Here is a 26,819-nt window from a genome sequence, read left to right on the forward strand (position 1 = left end):
TTCTTGTCCCGTTTTTAATAATTTTTATGTTTTCGAGATTGTAATAGCTTAATCTAGCTATTTCGGAATCAATTTGCAAAGTTATCAAAGTACTAGGGTTTTTCCATGGATGAGTATGCATGAATTATGAAGTTTTATGGTAGAAAATGAAAGGTTGTTGATAGATAAACAACTTTTGTTAAGATAATTTTGATGAAATTATGATTTAGGGACTAAATTGAAAAGATATAAAATTCATGGATAAATTCTAAATTTTGTGAAATACATGGGCTGTTATTGTTATATGTAAAAATCAACTAGGCTTGGAATAAGGATTAAATTGCATGAAATTCAATTTTCGAGCCTAAAGACGAAATTGTAATTAATAAAAAATATAGGGGCAAAATGGTAAATTTTCATAAGATGTGAATTGGATTGAATTGAATATGAATTATATTAAATTGAGCTAAATTTACTCATATAGATCCAGATAGACCAAATACGGAGTTAGATCAAGAAAAAGAGAAAGTGTCGAATTAGTAGCTTTTGTGTACACGAACGCTTGTCTAGGTAAGTTCGTGTAACTAAATTGTATATTTATATGTTTAAAATTGAATGTTATGTATTTGAAATGTATATGTGCCATGTATATGATAGTAATCACATATCTGACGATGACTGATAAGTATTAAATCCCATTTGAATAAATAAAATTCGATGGATACAGGGTTCTCGAATTGGTTGAGGTCCTGCATGTGTTGCGGACACACCACAACTCGAAATAGTGTCCAGTTATTAGCTCTCATGAGCATCCCAATATTTGGCTCTCACGAGCTTCTTATTATATAGTTTTTGCGAGTTTCCCGTTAATAGCTCTTCGAAGCATCCCGATTAGTTGTGATCCTGCATGTGTTGTGGACACACCACAGCTCTTATGAGCATCCCGATATATGGCTCTCCAGAGCTTCACGAATATGGCTCTTATGAGCTTTTCGTTATATGGCTCACATCCCGTTATATGGCTTGAAAGAGAGCTTCCCGTTGTATGGCTCGAAAGAGAGCTTCCCGTTTATGTGCTCGTATTAGCATTCCTGAATATAAATTGATGGATGATACATGGATTGACGGATTATAGTTTTGTACACTTCATGTGTACTACCCGTGTATCCATTGATATTTTAAATGGTTCAATGGGCAAACTTCTAATATGAAGTAACATGAGTTCAAAGTGAACTATTACGTGTGTGTATCCGAATTATATGGAAATGATTTTATTTGATATATATTGAAGTACGATATGCCTGATACAAGTATGTGAAACATGATAAATGACTAAGTTCATCCATGATTATGATTTATTACTTGTGATTACTTGGCTAATGTGATATGGATATGTGTTAGGCTATGGCCAAGTTGGTTTGGAATAAGTTGTATGCTTATCTTGTATGTGAAATAATGGTAAGTTAAATTCCATGTTATACGAACTTACAAAGCATTAAATGCTTACTCTATTTTATTTCCCTATTTTATAGTAACTCGACAGCTCGTTAAGGTTGGAAGCTGGTCGGAGACACATCACACTATCCATCGGCTCAATTTGGTATATATAGTAACTTCATTTTGGTTATAATAGCATGTATAGGCAAAAATTTGGCCAATGATGGCATGTAAATGTTTAGTTGAAAATAGCCATTGGTATGGCTAATGTTGGTACATTTTAATGTACATATATATGTATGTGGTTTCATCAAATTGATGTGTGAGTATGGGTGAATGAATGAAAGTGAAAAGAGGATTATATATGCACTAGAGAATTTGGTAAGTAAGCAAGTATGTATACTTGGTTATATGTGATATTATATCACGTTTTAAACTTGATATTGGTTGGATTTGGATAAATTATTATGTTTTGATAATGTGCAAAAGTGTTGATGTAGGTTGAATATAAATTTGGGTGAGAAATGTGGCTAGAAAAATGACCTATTTCGTCAACATGGGCAGAGACACGGGCCTGTGTCTCAGCCGTGTGTGACACACGGCCAAGCACATCCCTTGCATCTTAAAAATTTCAAAGCAACATGCTCAAAATTGATCACACGGGCTGGCACATGGGCACGTGTGACCCCTGCACCTTAATGATGTAAGTTAGTATGTTCACACGGCCTAGCACACGGTCATGTGGCTTGGCCGTGTGACCCAATTCAGTAAGCTCCTAAATTTGGACACGGGCTGGGACACGGGCAGTGTGCCCTACTTCGAATGCCCACACAGCCTAAGACACAGGTGAGTCTCTTGACCGTATAAGCCACACAGTTTGACCACACGGACGTGTGTCCCCTGCACTTTTGAAAAATTTTAAAATTTTGCGAAAAATTCTCTGAGTACTCGGTTTAGTCCCGACTTGTTTCGAATACATATTTTGGGTCTCGAGGGCTCATATAAGAGACAATATGATTGATTATGATTAGTTTCTGATATGAATGTTAAATGATATTAAATGTCTGTATTTGATCTGTAAATTTTGGTAATGCTCCGTAACCTTGTTTCGACGACGGATATGGGTTGGGGGTGTTACACGTTTTTGTCCATGTCATTCCAAAAGTAATCTTTTCATCTTGTGCAAAGACGACCGCTTTGTATGTTTTGGGAAGGTTGCACAGTCGGTTCACTAACTTACTGCGTCAGAGGTTGTCCAACCCAAGAGACGAAATGCAATCGCCATTGAGAAACGATGATCTAGTGTACGACAGTCCCACAAAAGTGACGGTTGGTTAGAGTCAAGTTTCTCTAGATCGTAAGGCTATAACCTAAGTGGAGCTAGTGGTCGTAGGCATCCTCTTCAACTATAACTGGCTTATTTGGTCATGAGAAGGATCACCTAAAAGGCTATGATTGAACCAAAAGAGGATCGAGATAACCGGATGCCAGAATCCCTCAATCAGAAAACCTCTTTTTCTCAATTCTGCTTATTATCACAATTATGATTTCAATATATTTAATTTCAACTCAATCATATTTTTAATTCTGTTTTATTTTATTTTTTCCAGGTCAGTTGTTTTTCTTTAGCACAACTGTGCCCGATATTTCAAGAAACAAGGAGCTGTGGTGATCGAGTCCCTGAGGATTTGACCTTACTCCCTTATTACTATTTTTTTCGTTATTTAGAGATAGGATATATTTGGTGCTTTTAATGACACACCAGTTTGGCAAATACTTACGTAGAATATAATAATATCAATTCATACTCAGTCATATCTTAATTTAATACCACGCATATCCATACCGATAGATCATCACATAGACTACTCTGACGAATTTCATGACGTGATATATCAAAATCACATAATTCAAGATAATATTAACTCTGGTTCAGAAATTTTTTAGAAAAAATATAATATCCCACTTTTAATATTTACAAATTATTATAACGGATACCTTTCTTGACATACAAAATACACATATCTTTTTTTATGGAAAACGTTAAGACTTAATCCCTCGTAACCCAGAACATATAACCATATATTTATTACAAATATATTATATTTCAAATTATGTTTGCCTTGTCCATCTATCCAATTTTTATTTATATATTTATCACTTTATTTACCGTACTTTTATGGTAAATAAAAATAATATTATTTTATAATTTTATATTTTAAAATATTTTAAAAAGAAAATTTAGTGAGAAAGGTAAATAATTTTTAAAAATTAAATAAAAAATAAAAAATTAAATTATATATTTAAAAATTATAAAAATAAAAAATACGACACTTTTCGCAAATCGCAATATAGACTTTTTCACCTTGTTATATTATATTTTAATATATATGATTAGAGGCAAACCCCGTTTTTTAATTAACTTTAATTGATTTTTCTCAATTTTTTATTAGCGTTTTTAAGCCCTACCTTTTAAAATTTTAAGTGGCTTGGTCGGTAAAAGCCACTACTAACCCTTAAGCGGAAACAGTATCAGAGAGTTGAAGGGGAAAAGCTAGAGATATACACAATGGGCGGCAACGGCGAAGAGATCCTTATGTTGGAGGCACCGCCTGAAACTGCTCGGCCATGGGCCTCTGCTTCCGCTGCCCAGACTTTGGACGCATTACCCTACATTGACGACGACTACGGGAACCCAATGGTCAAGGAAGAGGTTGATCGATTGGTCGAAGAAGAGATGCGAAAGAGTATCAAGAAGCCGGCTGACTTCCTCAAGGATTTACCCCCTCTTCCCTCCTTCAATTTTCAGGTTATTATCCCCCCCAATTTGGGCTTTTCTTTGGAATACTTGAGGTTTTTCTTTATTGAAGTGTTAAAAATCCATGTTTGGATCTCAGCATCACCCAATGATTGGCAAAGAATATGAGCGCGTCAGAGCGGGTAGGCCACCCGTGACCCTTGATTTTTCTTCACGGTATCAAGTTGAATCACCGCCCATGAATAAGAGAAACGATGAAACTGCTTGGAAACAGGCACTTCAAAGAGCTCAGCGCTCATTGCAACATCAAGTAATTAGGTCAGTTTCTTCTCTTAGTTATTTGAGTAAGCAAGAAAGAATAGATTAGGATATTTTATGAAATTACCTTTTCTTGCTTTCATGCTATTGTTATTCCATGCTTCTGTGAATCGTTGAGAAATTAATTACATGCTTCTCTTCTATTTTACTGTGTTATTTCGTTAAGGATTCTAGTTTCTTGGAAGTAGTTGCTTTTTATTTAAGTTGTGATGAATGAAAATCCCTCATCAGTTAAATTTGGGGAAGTTTGGGGGCCATTCCACCCAAAATTTTACACTGTATACATTTAACTTCTGATGCTGTTTGCATGCAATGTTAAGGTTTTTGTCTTGTATATTGTTGCTTGGTTTCAGGTTGGAAAATTTGGAGTTGATGTTAAAATATGGCCCTGATGTTTGGAGACAGAGCAACCAACGACTGGAAGGGTTTTTGGCCAGGTTTTTCCCTAATATCTGCAACATTGATGTTATTTTAATGGCAAATTGAAAGTGGCTTTGCTTCTTGTTTGAATTGGTAGATTTAAGCTAAGAGGCTTGTGGGAATATGAGACTTATGGCAGAAATGCACACTTTCTGATATGATGGATATAGTGCTCCCAGTTGGCATATATTGAAGTTCTCAATCTACAGGAATCTAATTTTAGTTGTTTTCCTTGGCTAAAGTGACAGCCTTAGGCTAGATTTGGCAAGCATGTCTAGCATAAAAACCAACCTTGTTTGATTCCATAGGGCCTCAACAGGTTGGCAGTTTAGCATTTTTGTTGATTTCTACCTTTACAGTCCAAAGTTTTGGACTTGTGGAGTCAGATAAAAAGTGTCTAAAAATATGATATGGATATGTAGGATAACTAAAAATATATTAGTACAATTTCTAATACGTCAAATTTATTTTCTTTAGATACTTAAATTATTTTTAATAGTTAAACTCTTACACGTTAAACTCATAACCTGAAGTTGGACTTCATACGTCAAGAAAGATATAAAGAAGGTCCAGGTACAATTCTTTTGTCCTTTTTGGGCTAGGTTAAGATTAATTATTTACTTAAGGTAATGATTGTAGGCCTAAAATTTTGAAGCCCAATTGCAATAGAAGAAAATCTTACTCTATCATACATTCCACCTAATTTTCTTCATTTTGACAGCAGGTGTAACTCTGTCTTTAAGATAGTGTACCCATTTTCTGTTTGTTTTCCTAAGCTACCATGTTACCAGAGTAGAGAAGCCCATCTTACATCGACAATTTGCACAACTACATTAGCAAGCAATCTTTTCATTTGATGTCTCTTCCTTAGCTTTGTTATTATTCTTTGTGAGAAGAAGAGTCAATTTTTTCAGAGGAGTGTCTGATGCATATCTTGTGTCAGTACCTGTGTCATATCATATTGACATGAGTATGGTGCTGTTATGCACCTTGGTGTAGGATCTAGTCACGGGTCTAGACGAGGAAGAATTCTTGCTTCGACCTATGGTTACTCAAAGAGGCAGATTCGTCCTTGATTTAAACCCCTCCAAAAATAACGTTTCTTTTTTATAGAATAATTGCTTACCTCTTTATTTCATATTGGCAGCTTTTTATAGACTGTTAATAACAAAGGAAAGAGTCCTAATTGACGTAAAATAGAATTCCTAACTTAGAGTTTATGAAGGAAATAAAAACCTAATATAATAGAGAAAATAAGTAAAACTAAAACTCTTAATAAAACCTGATATAGTAAAGAAAATAAATAAAACTAAAACTCTTATTGCAATAAAAGCATCCACATCATTACTCCCCCTCTCGGAGTTGAGCTTGTCCTCAAGCTCAAATTCAGAATAAGCTTCAAAACTTATCCAAATCTACCTCATCATCATCTTGCTTGCCTTCAACATCTGGTACTGATATCCAAAATAACCTTTTACATTTGTGTCCCATGGAATAAGACTTGTCACAATTATAACACAACCCTTTAGCCCTTCTTTCCGCCATTTTTGCTCGTGTCAATCTCTTAATAAATGGTGCAGAAGAACCTATTTTGTCGTTGTTCCCTATTGGTTCCGTTGTTTGTCCCCCTCCCTTTGCGATGCTCTTAGTTGTTAAAATGTTTGAATTGCTGCTAATGTTTTGGAAAGTTGGCCAGTTCAGGATGGCTCGAGACGACAATTTGGAAGAGACCTTTTGTTTACGTTCCAATGTGCGAGTCATATTCATTGCAACTCCAAGGTTTTCCGGTTGTTGCATCTCAATATCAATTCTAAGTTCCTCTACCAACTCGGCAGTAAAGAGGTTTACTTGTTGTCAAGGTTTAAGATCAGTAGTCCTGGCCAATAGTGATTGAAATTGGCGTTGATATTCCTCTACAGTCTCAGTTTGTCTCAGGTTGGCCAGTTCCTCCAAGGGATTATTACTCATAAGTGGCCCAAACCTCACATGACAACACTCTTTGAAGCGCCCCCAATCAAGATTTGCCTTCTCTTCTTCCATTTGATCAAACCACAATTGTGCCTCTCCTAAGAGATGGAATGAAGCTAAGCCTACTTTGTCTTCTTCGTTAGTCAGTTGATTGCCAAAAAAATTTCTGATCTTTTCAGCCACCATAAAGGATCTCCAACACCATCATAAGTGGGAAATTCTATCTTAGAGTATCGTGGCATTATGCACCCACCTTGTTGCTAGTCTAAATTCCTTTTTCTGGCTTCGCTGCTGCCTTGTTCCTCACTATCTGAATACCCTTTCGTTGTCTTTTGGACCAAAAGAGATAACACTGCCATTTGCTCCTCTAATGCTTGTTGCCTTGTAGCCATTAGTGCCATGAAAGCCTCCAGTTTGGCTGCCAAAGTCTCTTCGTCACCCATGATAGAAGGCTCCAATACCAAGTTGTTATGCACCTTGGTGTAGGATCTAGTCATGGGTCTAGAGAAGGAAGAATTCTTGCTTTGACCTATGGTTACTCAAAGAGGCAGATTCGTCCTTGACTAAACCCCCTCCGAAAATAACTCTTCTTTTTGATAGAATAATTGCTTACCTTTTTATTTCATATTTGCAACCTTTTATAGACTTTAATAACAAAGGAAAGAGTCCTAATTGACATAAAATAGGATTCCTAACTTAGAGTTTATGAAGCAAATAAAAACCTAATATAATAGAGAAAATAGGTAAAACTAAAACTCTTAATAAAACCTGATATAAAAGCATCCACATCAGGTGCCCAAAGCGGTTAGTTGATTTTATGTGGACTGTACAGAAAAGAAAGTAAATTCAACTTTAAAAAGAGGAGGATATTTGGTGTCACGTTTGGTACCCATTGTTTTAGTGAAGAGGTCTAGTTTGTATGCGGAAACAGCTTTTCCATATATGGTAAACTGTTGCCTTTGGTTTTGTAACATGGAAATGGACTTGAGGATGTTGATGCACTGCTTATTTATTCAATTTTCCCCTTTTCTCTTTTTCATTGTTTTTTTTTTTTTGGTGGGGGAGTTCCGTGCTTGTTAATATGTGTTACATTCCTTTCCATGATTCAATATCAATTTGTGTTAGGTAAGATTATCGAACTTAGGAAGAAGAATGATCCCAGAAAATATGCTGATCATGGTAACTTATTTTGGCCATAGTATAAAGTCAAAAGTTCTTAGAGAACCATGGCTTATGTAGATAATGTATTAACTAAAGCATATATGGAGATAATGGAAAAAGGATACAATGTTTTCCATGGGAAAGATGTTTATGTTATGGTAACTGAAGTTGTACTTAGAGCTGAACTTTGGTGAGGTTGAAACTCTATAGTGCTAGCCTCTGAGTCTCTGATCATTCTATCTGCATATTTTGTTGTTTATGTTCACGTACTCACTATATTCTTTCTTTTTCTTCCCTTGTTACTCAGCAGAATGCAAAAACTAGCTCAACAGCAAAATGAGAAAATTGAAACTGTAAACCGTGAAAGAAAATTTCATCAGGTGATTTTAATTTCAAACACCCCCATCCTACCTTGATTTTGTGCAGTCTTGTAATAAAGCTGATAAGCATATTAATTCATCTGACTGATCAGCAAAACTCTGCATATGAGCTCAATGCTTTGTCCACGCAATGGAAGGAGCTTTGTCTGAAAAACATTGAAATTCATGCTGCTTGTTCTCATATTGAAAAGCATATAGCAGAACTGAGGAGAGAAGCTGCTGAGAGGTATCTACCTTTTCGAGTTGGTGTGCATTTTGCATACCAGGCTTTTTCTAGCATCGAGCCTAATTAATCTTACCATTGCAGAGGCTGGAACTTGGAAGCTAATTTGGAGAATGGTGCTTTGTCACCTTCAACATAGCAAGGTATGCTTCCTGTCATAGTAGTATTTAATTCAATTTTGATGCTTTGCTCGGTATTGGTGCAACGACTTAAGTTTTAAGCCAGAATTCTTTTATTCCTTGCTACTTTTTCTTAAGTTTATAAAACTTTTTCTTTTACATTAGGACACGACCAGGAGGAAAAGACAGGGGAAAGGTTAAACCTTACATCTTGACCTATTAGTGGTACGAGCCATAACAAGCTCTAGGTCAAACCTAAGATGCTGTAATATTTTATATTTCTGCGAGGGTGTTATAGAAGAATGTTTAGGGGTGTTCTCAGTGTGGATTCACCCAGATCTACCTATTATTAGTCCATTTATTATGGGTATTATTATTTATGTTGCCTAGGTTTGGGGTTGCCTATCCATATGTGTCAAACATGGCTCGACAGGTGCTTAAGAAAAATAGAGTCCGGGTAACTTATGGTTGTTTTAGAAAAGTAAAATTGTATCATCTTCTTAACGATCTGAAGATACTAACATGGTATGTTGAAAAATATGATATTTTATGATAGCTAAGCAATTTCTAAACCATTTGTTCATGATTAGACCTGTCCATGGGTTTGGCCAGGTTGCGGCTGGTTTACTATTCATAAATTAATAAATATTAATATTTATATATTTTAATAATTAAATTTTAAAAAAAATATTTTCATTTTATTTAAATTCAATCTAGGCAAGTCTGAAGTGAAAGAACTCATGTCCAAGCTTAGGTTGGGTCGGGATTATTGAGCTAGATGGGCCACCTGATCCGTGGACAGATCTTTTTACGAGGTAGGAGAGTTCTCTTGTCGAGAAATAAGATTCAGTTTTCACTAAAAAATGTGAAAAATTAAGATTTGAGTAAATTAAAAGAAGAATTTAGTGAGAACTGCATTATTCAAAATTTTAGCTAATGTGAATAAGTTGATGATCATGTTGTTACTTAGATATTTACCTGTTGATTTGTTGGATGCACCAAGTATTGGAACCATGAACTTTTTATCAAAATGCTTGAATAAAGCTACAAATTGCCTACTTTAGTGGATGCTGTTTTAGCAATAATCTCCCTAAAGTAGTAACACTAATGTACTTGAGTGAGAGAACTGGGAGTGGAGGTAAGGGCTCTTGTGTTGATATGGACATTTGAAAAACCACATCCCAAAACTTAGTTGTCGAGGTTGTAGAGCCTAGGATCTTATAAACCCTACCAAGGAAATCCCATACTTGTCTAGGTGGGATCCAAGTACTGTACCTAGCAGTTGGGAACCTGTTAGTCCACTATGCTCTGCAATCTTGGTGCCTATGTGAGTTGGCAAACACTGCCGCATTGACGTCACCATCTGAGCTGTGGGTTGACTTTGCCTTAATGTTTTCCAAGCCTTGGGTGAGCACGGCAATATCAATGTCACCACTTGTGCCGCATGATTGCAACTAAGAGACATTATGGCTGCCTTTAATACCAATCAATATGGACTTTGGGAGAACCAAACTCCAAAAGCTAGTTATTGAGGTTGGAGAGTCTAGGTTCATACAGCCTACAAGAAAATTGCATACATAAGTTCCTATGCTTTCCTATGTGGGATACAAGTCTGGGCGCATATCATGTGTCTTAATAATAGTTGTAGGATTGACATCATTCAAGCAGGTACAAAAGGATTTATGACATTTACCACCCCCTCCATATTAGGATCTAGTTGGGAGTTATTTGTATGTAATTTCTTGTGACTTGGAATCGTTGATTTCTGCCGGGTAGCTTGATTGCTGTACTGCACTATCACTGCTACAAACATTATCATTCCTTGTAGCGAAACACGAATGAACTGCTGAAAGTCAATATCTCCACAACAGAAGCAGAATTATGACTCCTTGAGTCAACATTTTAAGATTACCATTGGAATATAATTATGACATTATATCGAAAATCTGGAGTAAGAATAGTATAAAGGATTTATATATGGGTTAACATGAGCATATATGGAAATCATGCCATTATTATTTAATGCTTTTTACGTGACAGGTTTCAAAAGATTTGACATATATATGGCGTAGTGAAGCTCAGAACTGCTGTAGCGTCCTCGAAGCCACCTTCCCTGATTGTGCTTGCACATGGATGGAATGTTGTAGCAGTTTTTAGCGGCCAGGATTACATCCTGCATCTACTTGTGAACTCATTTACCTGCTATAAATGCATTCAACTGAATTGAAGTTTTGTTTGTACTATGACTCATTAATGTGTCAGACTGGATAGATGTTCCTTAGTCCCCATAAGAACTATGAATTTTCATTTGGAAAACTTTTATTATGCTCTTCTTGATATGTGCCCAATCATTTTGGGTGTAGATGGTCACAATTCTTAATATATATACTATTTATTAAATATTTTAAATATTTTACTGAGTTGGTGTCACCCTCAATCGAGTAACCAACTCGGTTAAAAAATTACAGAAATGTCTATTTGTAATTAAAATAAGCTATACTATTTGAGGGTATTTGCCTTATTATTAACAAATTAATTAAAATATGCATATGGTGGGATTTGAATCTACACAAATTGGATTAATAAAATCTTAAATTTATCACTTAACTAATGTTTCATTTTTAAATGTTTTATACAATTTTATTTTAATATGAACAAGTTATTATCTCTATTAATTGTATATGTTAATAATATTATTAATTGAGTTCGTGTCACAAATAAACTTGACACTAACAATTGTTGATAAAATCATGATAAGTAATTTTGTTTAACTTACAATTCAATCTTTTTAATTTTACTATCGTACATATTTATATGTTATTATGATTAATTAGTTTTAAACTATTTGTTTCGTTATTTATTTCATGCTATTTTTAAACATAAATGTGTTCTAAACCCATGGTTTTCATACTCGTATGTGAAAGGATTTCTAGTATTAATAATGTTAATTGAGTTGGTGTCACAAGTTAACTTGACACTAATGACAAAATCATGATAAATAGTTTGTGTATTTTGTATTGTTTATTTAATATATATATGTTAAAATTTAATTCAACTCACAATTTAATTTATTTTTTATTTTAATGTTGTACACATTTCATGTTTTATTATGAGTAATTAGTTTCAAATTATACGTTTTATTCTTTATTATATATTATTTTTAAATACATATTTATATTTTGAATCCATGATTTTTACACATATACGAGTGTAATAAGATTTTTAGTAATATAATATGATGATTTACCTTATTGAATGGTAAGTGGCTTGAAGGGCTTGACACATATTCTACTTATTCATTGTGAGAAATGTGGAGAAGAAGAGTGAATCAAATAATTTGGATGCTTATCCATTTTCATACTGTTTGTTAAAAGAATGAACAATTTTCTTTTTACAAGCTCTTCATTTTTGTAATATCCATAACCTGTATTCATCACCGAAATAAGGTTACGGAGCATTACTGTAAATGTGTAACTCAAATCATTCATTTCCAACATTTCATTGTCATTGCAAAATCTAATAAAACACGTGCATGACGTCCCTAGTTCGAGACCTCGAGGCCTTAGAAACACTTTAGAAACGATTCGGGACTAAATCGAAAATATTTAGAACTTCAAAGAAAAAGATAGAAAAATTCACACCACAGAGGTCACACGACTGTGTGGCCAGGCCGTGTAACTCACATGATTGAGACACATGCCCGTGGCTCAGGCTGTGTAACATTCAAAATAGGGACACACGGTCGTGTCCCTCCCGTGTCTGTACTCATATAACTCTCTGACTTAGCCAGGTAAGTTCGTATGAACTATATTATGTATAATGTAGATTAAATTGATGTTAATATATGATTCTATTGAAAATGGATCAATATATATATGTTATTATACAATTTATCATTTCATGAAACGACGTAAATCCAACGACGTACGACGATTATCGAGCCGCGTTTGAACCTTAGGAATTTGTAGGATACAAATGGCATGTCATAAAGGTTTACCAAGTTTTGGGTGCTGGTCTTGAGTGTCCTACCGGTGGCTAAGTTCCAACATTTGTTGTGAATACTCAATAGCTTTAGGAGCAACACCATGTAGCTATGTTCAGATCGACAGCTTGTGTGAGTAGACCTAGGTTGCCATGTTTCGGGTGCTAGTCCTGGATGCCCTACCGGTGGCTGAGTTTCGACATTTGTTACGGATACTCAACAACTTTTGGAGCAACACCGTGTAGCTACGTTTCAACCGACAGCTCGTGTGAGTTTCGACCAATAGTTTCGATATTTGTTTCGGATTTGTGGTCCGAAAACCATTGTTCTAATTTCCACATCGAGACTTACATGGCCTGGCACACGAGCATGTGGCTTGACCGTGTGAACCAAGTCAGAGAGTTCCACGGGCATGGACACGGGCTGGGACACGGTCGTGTGTCCCTGCTTTAAATGCCCACATGGCCTGAGACACGGGTGTGTGTCTCAACTGAGTGAGTCACACAGCCGTGTGACCCCTATGTGTGAAAAATTTTATCTTTTTCTATGAAGTTCTAAATGTTTTCGATTTAGTCTTGAATCATTTCTAAAGTTCTTATATGGCTTCGAAAGCTCGTAAAAGGGATATTGTGTATGGGTTTGATTGATAATTGTCATAATTTATGAAATGTTCAAAATCAAATGTTTTAAGCTTTGAGTTTTTTGTAATGCTCTGTAACCCTATTTCGGCGACGGATACGGGTTAAGGGTGTTACATTTAATGGTATCACAGCTACAATTTAGTTGGTTCTCGGACTGAAGGTAACATGTATAAAGTCAAGATATTCATGCCATTATATAACCTATGTTAGTGTGATGCCTCCTAACTTTGATGAGATTTGTTTTAATTATAGACAGAGATGTTTTCCAACCGAGCTAATTTCGGTAATGCTGAAAGCGATATTCACGTGTATAATTAAAAAGTTGCTAAGGATTAGTAGAAACTCATGAAGGTATGAATAAATGTTTATCATGTTATGTTAATGATGAATGTTATGTTATGTATATATATGAGAGTCAAATTTAGAGGCTTTACGACATTCACCCCCTCACCCTCAAAATCTTATACAACGGAATTCACAAGATTTATGTCAATTAAGTCTGCAAAAGAGAAGTTAAAGAATTCAGCGATTGAATTAGTAATAATGTGGTCAAAGCCGAGAATTGGTTAGCAAGTAAAGACAGTTCTAGAAGAGATATCATATTTTTTGAAGATCATTCGGGGTACGCAATGTCGTTGTTAAATAAGAGGTTAATCATGGGTAATCGACTTATTCAGATTTGGTATTTAAAAGAACGGGTTAATTAGGTTTTCTCTTGAATTGATTTCTTTAGTCAAGCAGGAAAATGTGGAGTCATAAATGACTTTAGTAGTCAGTAGGATGGTGTTTAAACTGCAAATGTATCTGAATGCAACGGTTATGGCCGAGTAACTTATAACAATCTCTTCTGGGTATTTTATGGGTTCTTTTATCCGCAGAGGCATATGCAATTGTTTATCTTCATATGTGATTCTTATCATAAGAGAATGTTAGTTAATCATATCGTTGACTGAAGTATTGTTAGTCTGGTTGATTATGATCGACATTGTTTTATCTTTCATTGGCATTCTATTCTATTATGTTCGGTAGAAGATTCAATGGTAAGACTCATATGATGTTATTTTATTTCTTCTATTGGTTGATGCTTTGAAATATGTATGCAATTCATGTTGTCTCTGTCACAACTGATTCCAGCGCGTATGAGCGATATTTTTCTTCTGGATTTTCTCTAGGGTATCATTAATCTCTTTATCATTCAATATGGGTTGTATTCTTGGAAATTCAGTATAGCTCCACATCTTGGATTTCATTATCTCAGTTTTCTTCTAGTTCTTATTGTTTAATCTATTAAACACAGTTCATTGGTAAGGGATATTCATTGGCCAGAGATAATTACATCTATTACGGTTATAATTCCTGGTTCGATCATGGGAGCACGGTGATATAGATCTTAGATTTTAGAAGTTGTACTACTGCAGTGGTTGTTACTAGAACTACATTTGGTTTTTCTCTTTTATTTCAGAGTATACTATTGATGTTGAGGTATTGTTCTATCTATACGGTTAAAACGTCGGTATTATTATAGCACTATGGTTTTAATCCATCTGATGGTTGTGGCTCCGGTATGGTTTAAAGCTTCGATGTTAATAATTGAAATAGTTTTATTATATATCCTCTTTCTAGCTTCGTGAAAGGGTAGGCATCGACAAAAGTGTAGACGGTGGAAGATTGAGCTTAAACTTGTATATCGGTTCCCATTCCTTTGGTAATCTCGATTTATGTCAATGAGTTAAAAAGGGATGTTATGTTTCGTTTGAGTTAATGCAGTTTGTAAAGATCTTTGATTAGTATTATGAGGGAATTATGATAGATTGTATGTCTGGGTTGTCTTAACAACAAGAAGAAGGGGTGTTTCTGAAATGTTATTATCCGATAGGTAAAATTGACTCAGTTGTTTTAATCAGATTATGTTATTCATTTGAAAAGTTAATTGAGTTATATGTATTTGAGTTTATCCCTAGATTCGGGAATAAATTTTACGGATTAACGGCTAAATAGACAGACAGTCTGAATGAAGAATTTATATTCTAGAAGACATGATACAGAAATCTATCAATCAGATCAGTTATAATTGGGAAATGTCATCATGGGTTAGAATCGTATTGATAGTAACAGTTATCACACTTGTATTCAGATAATATTGTTTGAAACTTTTCGTAAAAAGGAATGATTATCAGTTGAAAGTTACAGATGCAGATATATCAGAAACATCAGTCAGAGTTTGCTAATTCGGGTTTCTTGGTTATGTTTCGACAGATGATTACTGGGAATTTCTCGGTAGTCATACTACTAATGATAAAGTGATGACAGGAGAACATCATAGCTGCTCAGTTAAGTTTAGATATAGTATTAAGTTTTAATATGAGTTCTGATGCGAGTTTTGAATCAAGATACAAGTTCTGATGTGATGACTTTTCTCAGGTGAGAAATTTTGAGGACGAAATTTTCATAAGAGGGGAGAGTTGTAACAGCCCGTTTTTCAGTGGTGTCGAAAATAGTGGTTTCGGGGCCATAAAAAGGTTTTTGATTTGATAATTTATGTTATATAAGCAATTTATAAAGTTCAAGTGGTAAGACCTTAAGGTCAAGTGGTTTTAGAAAATGAGGTATCGGGACCTCATTTCTATAAACTGAGCCATAAATATTTTTATAAATACTTACAGAATGTCATTATGGTGGTATTAAAGTTTTGTTAAAAAATTTGAACGTTTTGATAGTTAATTTAGCAAAAAGCACTAAATCATAAAAGTTGAAAAAGTCAATCGCTATTAGTTTAAATGTGTTAATCTATTAAAGAATTATAATTTGAGCGTCTTAATGGGTAAATTACCCATTATTAGGTTGTTGGACAGTTAAAGCTTTATCTTCTTTTAATTTTATATGTGATTTATATATTATAATGTTATTATTATATTATAATGATAAAATAAAGAATAAAATGGTTAATAAATTAAAACAAAAGCCATCTTCTTCTTTAACACACCAAATGGCCATGGAAAAACAAATGGAGAAGCGACAAGCTTCGACCTTGCTTTGGACGATGCATGTAAGTCCATTTTAGCCCCGTTTTTAATAATTTTTATGTTTTTTCAGATCGTTACAATTATGTCTAATTAGCTTGTACCTTCGATAAGATGAATTTAAGTGTTAGTTGCTATTTAAAAGTATTTTGTTAAGTGATTTTTTATGAATTTACCGATGAGGAACTAAATTGTTAAAATAGTAAAAGTACAAGGACTTGATGTGAAATTATTACAAATGTGGGTTGTTTTGTGGTCCATGAATATTTGGTTGATGTGAATTTACATTACAAATGGTTAATTTGCATGTGTTAGGCTTAAGGACTAAATTGCATAAAGGTAAAATGTTAGGGGCAATTTTTTAAAAATGTCAAAATTACTAAATTTCATAAAATAAGTTGTTCTACTATCTAAATTAATAAATTTAATGAAATTATTAATGTAGATCAAGATCGAGTGGAAAATCGAGGAGAATGGAAAATTATCAAAATGCCCCTGTACTTTGACATTTTTGCAATTTAGCCAGGTAAGTTCGTATTAATTGTATATTGTGTATAATGTTGATTAAATTGAATGTTAATATATGATTCTATTGAAAATGAATCAATATATATATGTTATTGTACAATTTATCATGTCATGAAACTACGTAAATCCAACGACGTACGACGATTATCGGGCCCCGTTTGAACCTTAGGAATTTGTAGGATACAAATGACATGTCATTATGGTTTACCATGTTTCGAGTGTTGGTCTTGAATGTCCTATCGGTGGCTATGTTCCGGCATTTTCTGCGGATACTTGACAGCTTGTGGAGCAGCACCATGTAGCTATATTTCGATCGACAGCTCATGTGAGCATATATGTAAAGGAAAGGACAGACTATGGTTATATGTTTAGCACACTTCGTTTGAGCTATCCCGCGTATCCACTGGTATTCTAAACGGTTCAACGGACATGAAAAATGAAAGGAAAGACATGTGTTTAATATGAACCAAGATATGTATGTATGAAAGACTTTGAAATGGTGAGCTTTTGGAAAACAATAATTCAAATGGCATGAAAACTCATGACGAAAACATAACCATTTCAAACCATTCACCAACTTAACTTGCAAATTACTTCACTTTGCAACCCTACTGTATCTAACTTATACAAGCTTAAAATCTTTACATCTAATGGCATCAAACATGACCCAAAACCTTGCGTCAAATAAGTAATATACCAAGCTTATCATGCAAGTTCAATATTAGCCAAAAATTCAACCATAACATCCACATCAAGCAAGTGACCAATTACAGAACCAAAGACTTTATATACATGCCACAATTCTAAGACTCAAAATGAGCACAATTCTACCGCCTTGATGATAGTGTGTGCTTCCCACTGATCCGACTTGGTGAGTTCTGCAAGTTGATGATCTACAAGTACGAGAAACAGTTAGAGTAAGCATTTAAATGCTTAGTAAGTTCAAATGGAAATTAAATACTTACCTTAATCAAAACTGAGCATACTAGCTATATTAGTTTTGACATACTTTTGGCTAGAACATGGTGTTGGGACCGCCGATATGCCTCGTGGAGTAGTGGAAAAATTATTCCGGCGATCCACAACCAAGGATCCATGTACGAGGAACGAATCAAGTTAAAATAGGGTTGAAAATATACCTTCTTTATTGAAAACGTTGAAAGGATGTTGTTGATTCGATGTCGATGCCACAATGAAAATGTTCAGGCCTCTACTTAGTCCACCCAGTAAAGAACGAACATACACTTTCTCTTGAACTTTTCAGAGAGAATTAAAAACAATTGCTAAACCTTTTAAATTATTAAGTTGGTAACATTAACACCCTAAGGGATTATCATCCTTTTATCCTCTTTGATAACACATTAAAAAGGAAAACCATGATTATTCTCTTATTAATAGAGAAGGCAAATGGAAATTTAGAAAAATGAAGTATATTCTTTCCAAAAGAATATATGATTATTCCCTTTTTAATAGAGAAGGAAAATGAAAGTTAGAAAAATAAATTATATTCTTTCCAAAAGGATATAGGATTATTCCCTTATTAATTTTGTAAAATATATACAATTAATATTTTGCATGAATAAAATTAATTTATTAATTATATTCTTTCCAAAAGAATATTAATTTCCATTTCTTTTATATTTTGACTGAAATTAATTAATATAATTGTTTATATTAATAAATTCGGTAAAATATATACAATTAATATTTTGTAGGAATCAAATTCATATATTTATATCTATGTTCTCTAATTGTGTACAACAAGTTTGTACATATAATGTGTTTAATATTTAACTATCAAATTAAATTAATTCAGCAATTAATTTAATTCATGTGACAAATAAATACAATACCAAGTGTATTTGGATTCTATTCATTTCAAACTATAGGGTGTGACCCTATAGGCTTATCTAACATTGGTAGTAATACTAGAACGTTTTTATCATTACAATCAATGAGTGACATCTGGCAATGCATCATTGCCACCCAAGTTAGAAGAAGTCGTGATTCAACATAACCTTTCTTTGATAATATTTTCATGTATTATATCATTTTATCCTTAATATCTAGATTGGACACAAGTCATGGAATAGTCACACTTGTATAGTCCATTCTCATATTTCTTGATTTTCTGAGCAAACTACAATAAACAAATAAGTGTGATATCTCATATCAACTTATTCGAGCATGACCATGCATTTCTAGTCTCACTCTATTAAGAGGCCTAAGATATTGCTCTGATTATGTAGGAGGGATAAATCCTATCTTAATAAACCACATCCCACTACATGGATTATGGTATATCCAACATCAATCTTTATAGTACAAACTGTTACGGTAGACGTTTTGACTGCATCAAAATAGATGACTCATGATGTTGGGACAATAATGATCTCAAGTGTGAGGATCATATACATAGTTATCACAATGAGTAATATTGTGACTATACATAATAATGCAATAAATATACTCATAGCAAGTAAGTCCAATATGTTGTTCTCTAACACATACTCATGTATTGATTTTGACACCCCTATGTCAATGAAAATTCTTTGTCATCAATCAGCTACACATTAGTCTCAATGCATTATTATTGTCCAAGCCCACAATAATACTTGACTAAGGACCTTTTTCAGAATAGTCATATTTTCTTAGGACTTTATTACAATTCAATTTATATATATACACACAAAAAAAAGAAACTGAAATAATAATGACAATGCCTTGTATTAATAAAAGCATAAAACAAGTATGTGATTACAATCATCTCATGATTGGTCTTTGCGCATACTCTAACAATCTCCCACTAGCACTAAGACTAATCAATCATATATCTAATATCGAGTGACATAACGTGACAATCATCCTTTTGTTGTGTTAGAGGCTTTGTTAGTGGATCAGCGATGTTGTTATCTTTTGGTACTCTCTATATTTCCACATCTCCTCGACCAATGATTTCTCGAATGAGATGAAAGCGCCTAAGTATATGTTTGGATCACTGGTGACATCTAGGTTCCTTTGCTTGTGCAATAGGTCTGTAACACCCCTAACCCGTATCTGTCGACATAATAGGGTTATGGAGCATTACTAAAAAATCAAAGCTTAAAACATTTGACTTCTAACATTTCATAAATTATGACAATTATCAATCAAACTCATACATAATGTCCCTTATTCCAGCCTTTGAGGCCCTAGAAACACTTTAGAAACAATTCGGGACTAAATCAGAAACATATAAAATTTCATGGAAAAAGTTAAAAATTTTCACACTACAAGGGTCACACGATCGTGTGACTCACACGACACACGCCCGTATGGACATTCAAATTAGGGACACATAGTCGTGTCCCAGCCCATGTTCATGCATGTATAACTCTTTGACTTGGGTCACACGGCCAAGCCACACGCCCGTGTGCTAGGCCGTGTAACTCTTGAAATGGCCTCAAACGCCCATGTGCCAGGCCATGTGCTAGGCCGTGTAACTGCCTGACTTGCAATCCTTTGAAACCTACAAAGGACACACGGCTGAGACACACGCCCGTGTCTTAGGCCGCGTGGACAAGAAATAGACCATTTTTAAGCCATTTCTTTCACCAAAAACATGCTCACATTTACAAGCCATTTACACCTATTTAAAGCTTTCAAAATGTACATAAAACATGCATAATCAAGCTAGATCATAATGGTATTTATTCATACAACCAATGTGCCCAAAAAGGCACCTCAATCACAACAACCAAACATGTTTAAACATTTGCATAATCTAGCCATTAACCAACCATACATTACTAATCTAATTTCTTTACCAACTTACCACATTGATCACATGCCAAAAGCACGACCTATTTTGGCAATGGTTATTGGTTAGGGGTATTATAGAAATTGCTTGAAAGTGGTCTATTTCTTGTCCACAAGGCCTAAGACACGCGTGTGGACATTCAAAGTAGGGACACACAGTCATGTCCCACCCTGTTGTAATGCGTAGGTTTGTGTAAGTGTACACAGTCGTTATCAAGTAATAAGTAAGCATCGAGTTATCATCTCTCCAGGGATCGTATTTGTGCTAAATCACTTAATTTGTAAAATTATATTAACAATTTGGTAAATAAAAACACAATATAGTTGAGAAGTGGTAATTAAAATATATTAAACTAAATGCAATGATCCCTAATGCAAATTATCCTAAGTATGCAAACTATATGAATGAAATAGATTTTAGTAAAATTAAACATAATTTGCAACAATTATAACATAAATAAACTAGGACAATTATTTTAATTAAACTCAATTTATTATCAACATGCTTAATAACATTCGGAAAAACATTCCATGGCAACTCGATCTTTCATGAGTTTGGAAACCACATTAGGTCCTTTCGGAATCCTTTACGTAGTAAATACGCATTTAACTTATCCCTATTTACTAAGGGTTTTTTAGCATTTGTTTGAGGTAACAAGGACTTATCAGGTTTGAAACAATTTAACCACACAAATCTAAAAACTATGCAGATAACAGAGCTTGGTCAGAGTTGTTACGCAACCTCCAATTTAATCGGGTCAGGATCTAAATTGAGCATGCACATTTTAATTATATGTCCATTAGCCGTCGTTTGGTCAGGATCGTTCAGCTAATTCAGGTGCATTTCAATCACGTATGAACGAAATATAGAGTTGATTTTAATTGAAAACATGATCTATTGAGGCACAAACATTATAAACATGAATCAAATAAATACTATTTAATCAAAGCAGTCATCCTAGCTTAAATAAAATTAAGCTAACATTGTTGTAAACAAGAACAAAGAACACATAGCGAACATCTTTATATTAAATTAAAGAAAAGGAAGATTAAACCCAATTCAGGGTGGCTGTCACCCAAGACTCTGACTGACGAGGCTCTTTCGTTCCTTTGCTTTGCTCCTTTGCTGATGGCTCTCCAAGGTGGCCGACCAAGGGTTCTTTAAGAGGCTTAATTGCTAAAATCTCTATTGAGAGATGATGCTAGGCGTGGGAATGGAAAAGGCTAAGAGAATTTGGGGAAAAGATAGAATGATGAATGATGAGAATGAATGAGGAATGATTGAGGGATGCTTGAGGGATGGTGAATGAAGGAATGAAAGGGTCTTATTTATAGGTGAGGAGAGGGGGATAGTTTGCTAAAAATAGTGGATGTTAACCTTTTCAAATCTCCTCAAATTGTGGCTGACCATGCTTAGTGGGTTTTGACTTGATTTTTTGCTTGATTTTTAAGCAATTTTGGATGCCACACAACTCAGGTTTGAGACTCGGTCAATCGTAAATCTTCGAGCAAATCTCTAATTTCTTCAACACTGCAAGGACCTTGTGTAATTAAACCAAAGAATGGTTTAAATGGACAATCATGTGTAGCCGAATATTGGGTTGACTTGGTCTCCAATTTGGACGGTTTTGTAATCCAGTAAAGCTATCAGACCTATCCAGAATAAATCAACAAGTTAGAGGACCAAAGAATAAAATTTATCCAATTTAATTAATTAATTAAAACCCAAAATATTTTAAAATGAATTATTAAATATAATTTTATATTTTATTATTTAATTTAATCATGCATGACCCACTTTATGTCTTAAAATATATATATTCAAATTAGTATAAAATAAGTCATTTATTGCATGAAAACTATATAATGAAGCATAAAATCACATTTTAATAATTTCTATATCCTAATTTCATATTTTCACATATTTTATTAATTTATTAAACAATTACTTAGTTTTAACAACGGATTTAAGTAAAAAAGTGATAAATTACATAGGAAAAATCCAATAAATTTTTCTGTTTACACCTGTGTCTGTGCTCATCTAACTCTTTGACTTGGGTCACTCGGCCAAGCCACACGCTTATGTGCCAGGCCATCTAACTCTCGAAATGGCCTCACACGCCTATGTGCCAGGCCGTGTAACTGCCTGACTTGTAACCCTTTGAAACTTACAGGGGACAAATGGTCGTGTCGTATGACCGTGTATCATACAGGGCTAAGACACACACCTGTGTCTTAGGCCATGTAGACAAGAAATAGACTATTTTCAAGCAATTTCTGTAACACCCCTAACCAATAATCGTTGCCGAAATAGGGTTATAGAGCATTACCAAAAACTTAAAGCTTAAAAACATTTGATTTCAAATATTTCATAAATCATGGCAATCGTCAATCAAACTCATACACAATGTCCCATTTACAAGCCCTCGAAGCCATAGAAGCTCTTTAGAAATGATTCGGGACTAAATTAGAAATATTTAGAACTTCATAGAAAAAGATAGAATTTTTCACACTACAGGGGTCACAGAGCCGTGTGACTCACAGAATTTTTCACACTACAGGGGTCACAGAGCCGTGTGACTCACACGGCTGAGACACACACCCGTGTCTCAGGCCGTGTGGGCATTCGAAGCAGGGACACACGGCCGTATCCTAGCCTGTGTCCATGCCCATATAACTCTCTGACTTGGTTTAGACGGCCAAGCCATATGCCTGTGTGCCAAGTCGTGAAACTCTCAAAATGCAACCTTTTAAGAAATACGCCATTTTCAACCCAATTCTCTCACCCAAAACAAGCTTACACATACAAGACATTCGCACCAATATTCAAGCATTCAAAATGTACTTAAAACATGCATAATAAAACTAGATCATTATGGTATTTGTTCATACAACCAATATGCCATAAAGACACCTCAAACACATACATTGAACATACCTAAAGTTGTACATATTTAACGATTTATCAATTGACTTGTTTCCATACCAAAACATACCACAATTGACACATACCAACCTTACCATATTAGGTTCATGCCATAGCAAATTAACTTTACCATGTGGACCACTTCTCTCATGTATCAAAACCATATAAATGACACAAAACTAGCCATTACCAAATGGTTCCAACATTCAATATATATACATACCAAAACATGCCTTAAATGATCACTTTGCTAACATGCCAATACGTACCACTTTGACCATAAAACCATGCATCAATTTGATCGTATAAACACCAACCATTAAGCATCAAAGCGCCAAAAGCACACCAACCATCAAGGTGTCAAAATAACATAAGTTTCATAAATTTAAAGCAACATTTCAGGCCAATATTACACACAAGAATACTAATTTGGCCATTCAAAACATATCATCACTAAACCATTTCAACATTAGTCATCAAGCCCAAAAATGCCAAAATGTCATCAATCATAAACCATATTTAAAAGCCAAACATAATGGCCATATCATCAAGCATAAAGCACTGATACATGCCATTATAACCATGACTTAAAAACATCAAAATCTACCGATAAATTTGATGGATAGTGTGATAGATCTCCGACTAGCTTCCAACCCGATCGAGCTTTCGGTAATCTATAAAGTAAGAGAAAGATAATCACATAAGCAATGAATGATTAGTAAACTCGTATAAATCATAAGCATAATATTAGATTTCAATAATGAACATTATAGGTTAAATATAAACCTATACCAATGCCTCAGGATCTATCAACCATAAACATCAACTCACAAATGAGTAAGTTCATTAATTTCGCATACATATTAACCATTCATATCATGATAGGATTTCATGAGACATAATATATAATCACCAATCTTTTTATGAGCTTATATATCTTTCTATCTACTTACTTTCCATTTTGTCCCCAATGCTTATCATAATCCTAAACAACATTATTAATTCCTAACTCAGTGTATTTATCCATGATTCAAGTAGATTCATCTATAGCATAAGCAATTTGCTCACATATAAATACACCATTTATCACATTAAACCTTTTATAACATCATAATACATCCCAATTACGTACTAACCATTTCATTCTCTTTGCTTATCCATTTCATATGCATAGTACAAGCATAATCACAAATATCAATCATATCCACAAGCTTGTCATAAGCCTAAGCACATCAACAACACATGTTAGTTCATTTAAACATAATTCATATGAATTTATCATGGATAACCATTATATTTAAGCATGATTCAATTGAATTTATCATCCATCTCAACATAACATATTTTCCAAAGTGTTATAGACTTTATTTGGTATGGATTTGCATGATTTTGTTTCAGTAACATTGACATATTCATACTAGAACTAAAAATTTGTTTGTAGGAAGTGTGAAATATGTACTAAATGTAATTCTTGCCAAAATAGAGGCAATGTCATGACCACAAGTCCCAAACATCGTGACATATATCGATAGTAATTGACATCGCGACGTTGAGATTTCTAAATTCGTAACGTAACTCACTAACTGATGATGTCGAGTAGACTTGTTCATGGGTCGGGCCACCCCACCTAGCCCAAAGGCCAGCCCGAAACGTGGAAGAGTTTGGGCAAAAATATAGGGCCGAAAAATGGGCTTGGACAAAAAAATAAGGCCCGTTTAAAAAATTGGCTGGGCCTCGTGTAAGGCATTTTTAGGCTAGGCCCGACCCGGATTCGTTAAAGGATAAAAAATCTAGTTTTTTGTTTTTAATATTATTTTCTTATTATTTTCTCCCTATTTTGCTACCATTTTACTATTATGTTGCTAGTATTTTGTTGTTATTGTTTGGATATTGTATAAAACTTATTTTATTGTTAATTTTGTTATTATTTTAGAGGCATTTGCTTGTTAAGTTGCATCTATCTTAATTTTATTTAAGTATACATATTTTTTAAAATTTATTTTCAATTTGTTGAGAAATATTTATTTTGATGTTTTTAGTATTTTTGATATAATATATATTTTAAAATTATATAAAAATTAATATAAAAATTAATATGGGTAGGTCGGGTCGGGCCCGGGTTTTAACATTTTTATCCGGGTCGGGCTTGGGCAAAATTTTAGGCTCATTTTTCAAGTCGGCCCAGGCCCGAACCTAGCAAACGGGCCTAAATTTTTAGTTGGGGTCGGCCCATGCACACCTCTAATGTCGCGACATCAACTTGCAGATTTTGAAAACTTTTCAATCAAGTCCTTAATCATGTTCGGGTTAGCTAAAAAGCTTTAGTAAGATCATATAAGACCCAAAATTGATTAAACATCATATTGAAACATGTTTTATTCTAAAAAGCATGCTAAAATGGTTAAAATGTATTGAAATTTGTTGTAGTTGCTCCGGTAACCGATGTATCCTGTAGCTCAGGTCTAGTGATCGGGTCAGGCATGGGGTGTTACAAGTCTTATTATCAATCTCCTTATTATATTTATTTTCCACTTCTGGTGGTGAGAAAAATTATTATGGTCATCCTTTTTACGATTATTATGGAGTCATTTACTATGTCAATGTCCAATATTGCGCCTTTATATATTGCTACATTCGCTTTAGGGAATAGAGCAAATTTAATACGACGAGCTTTCTAATTCTTCATTTAATAACTTGTTATTTTTTTCAACCTTAAGTAAACATGATATTAACTTAGAATATCTATTAAAAAAAATTCACGGAATCACTATCGCAGGAGCACATTTGAAGCATGAAAAGTTCAAAAAGTTCTCTAACAAATTCTCATTAATAATATTCTTTTCACAGTATTTTAATCGAGAACTTTATCCTAAATATTGTAAAGTTCTACTCACATTTTTAAATTTTCAATTTCAATTGAAAACTTTATCCTAAATACTACAGAGTTTTACTCACTCATAGTTTTAAAATCTTGCAACTTCAAATGCATCCAATCATAACAAGCTTTAGATAGAATTTTTATATTTCTTTTAAATCATTCCACAACTCAAGTGGATCTTTTACAAACAAATATTATTCTATCAACCCTTCATGGGGATGATAGCAAAGGAAGATAATAGAGATAATCACAATCAATTCAACTTAATAACAAAAATGATAAA

The 26,819-nt window shown here is 34.0% G+C and overlaps 1 protein-coding gene across 6 annotated transcripts; it reads left to right on the forward strand.

Annotated features, from left to right (window-relative positions):
- The first annotated feature begins 3,890 nt into the window (after window positions 1–3,890).
- LOC107902058 (pre-mRNA-splicing factor SPF27 homolog) lies at window positions 3,891–11,079 on the forward strand. 6 transcript variants are annotated; one of them, XR_005914524.1, is made up of 8 exons: window positions 3,891–4,225; window positions 4,314–4,492; window positions 4,846–4,929; window positions 8,349–8,421; window positions 8,514–8,647; window positions 8,729–8,787; window positions 8,929–9,578; window positions 10,804–11,079. XR_005914524.1 is itself a non-coding variant. In XM_016828318.2 (7 exons), the coding sequence occupies exons 1-6, from the start codon at window positions 3,986–3,988 to the stop codon at window positions 8,781–8,783; spliced, it is 765 nt and encodes a 254-aa protein (XP_016683807.1). In that variant the 5' UTR covers window positions 3,891–3,985; the 3' UTR covers window positions 8,784–8,787; window positions 10,804–11,079. The 6 variants fall into 6 exon arrangements, 3 of the variants coding, with proteins under 3 accessions (XP_016683807.1, XP_016683811.1, XP_016683810.1); XR_005914523.1 differs by having other exon boundaries at window positions 9,481–9,578; XR_005914525.1 differs by having other exon boundaries at window positions 8,352–8,421; window positions 9,481–9,578.
- Window positions 11,080–26,819: the final 15,740 nt, after the last annotated feature.

The sequence above is a fragment of the Gossypium hirsutum genome, chromosome D06 (genome assembly GCF_007990345.1).
Source record: "Gossypium hirsutum isolate 1008001.06 chromosome D06, Gossypium_hirsutum_v2.1, whole genome shotgun sequence".
NCBI lineage: Eukaryota > Viridiplantae > Streptophyta > Magnoliopsida > Malvales > Malvaceae > Gossypium > Gossypium hirsutum.

Bases quoted from the DNA above. Each gene is read 5' to 3' on its own strand.
- LOC107902058 (XM_016828318.2), top strand. From the start codon at position 3,986: ATGGGCGGCAACGGCGAAGAGATCCTTATGTTGGAGGCACCGCCTGAA. The intron at 4,930-8,348 runs GTTTTTCCCTAA...CTTGTTACTCAG, and splicing joins CTGGAAGGGTTTTTGGCCAG to CAGAATGCAAAAACTAGCTC. The intron at 8,648-8,728 runs GTATCTACCTTT...TTACCATTGCAG, and splicing joins AGGAGAGAAGCTGCTGAGAG to AGGCTGGAACTTGGAAGCTA.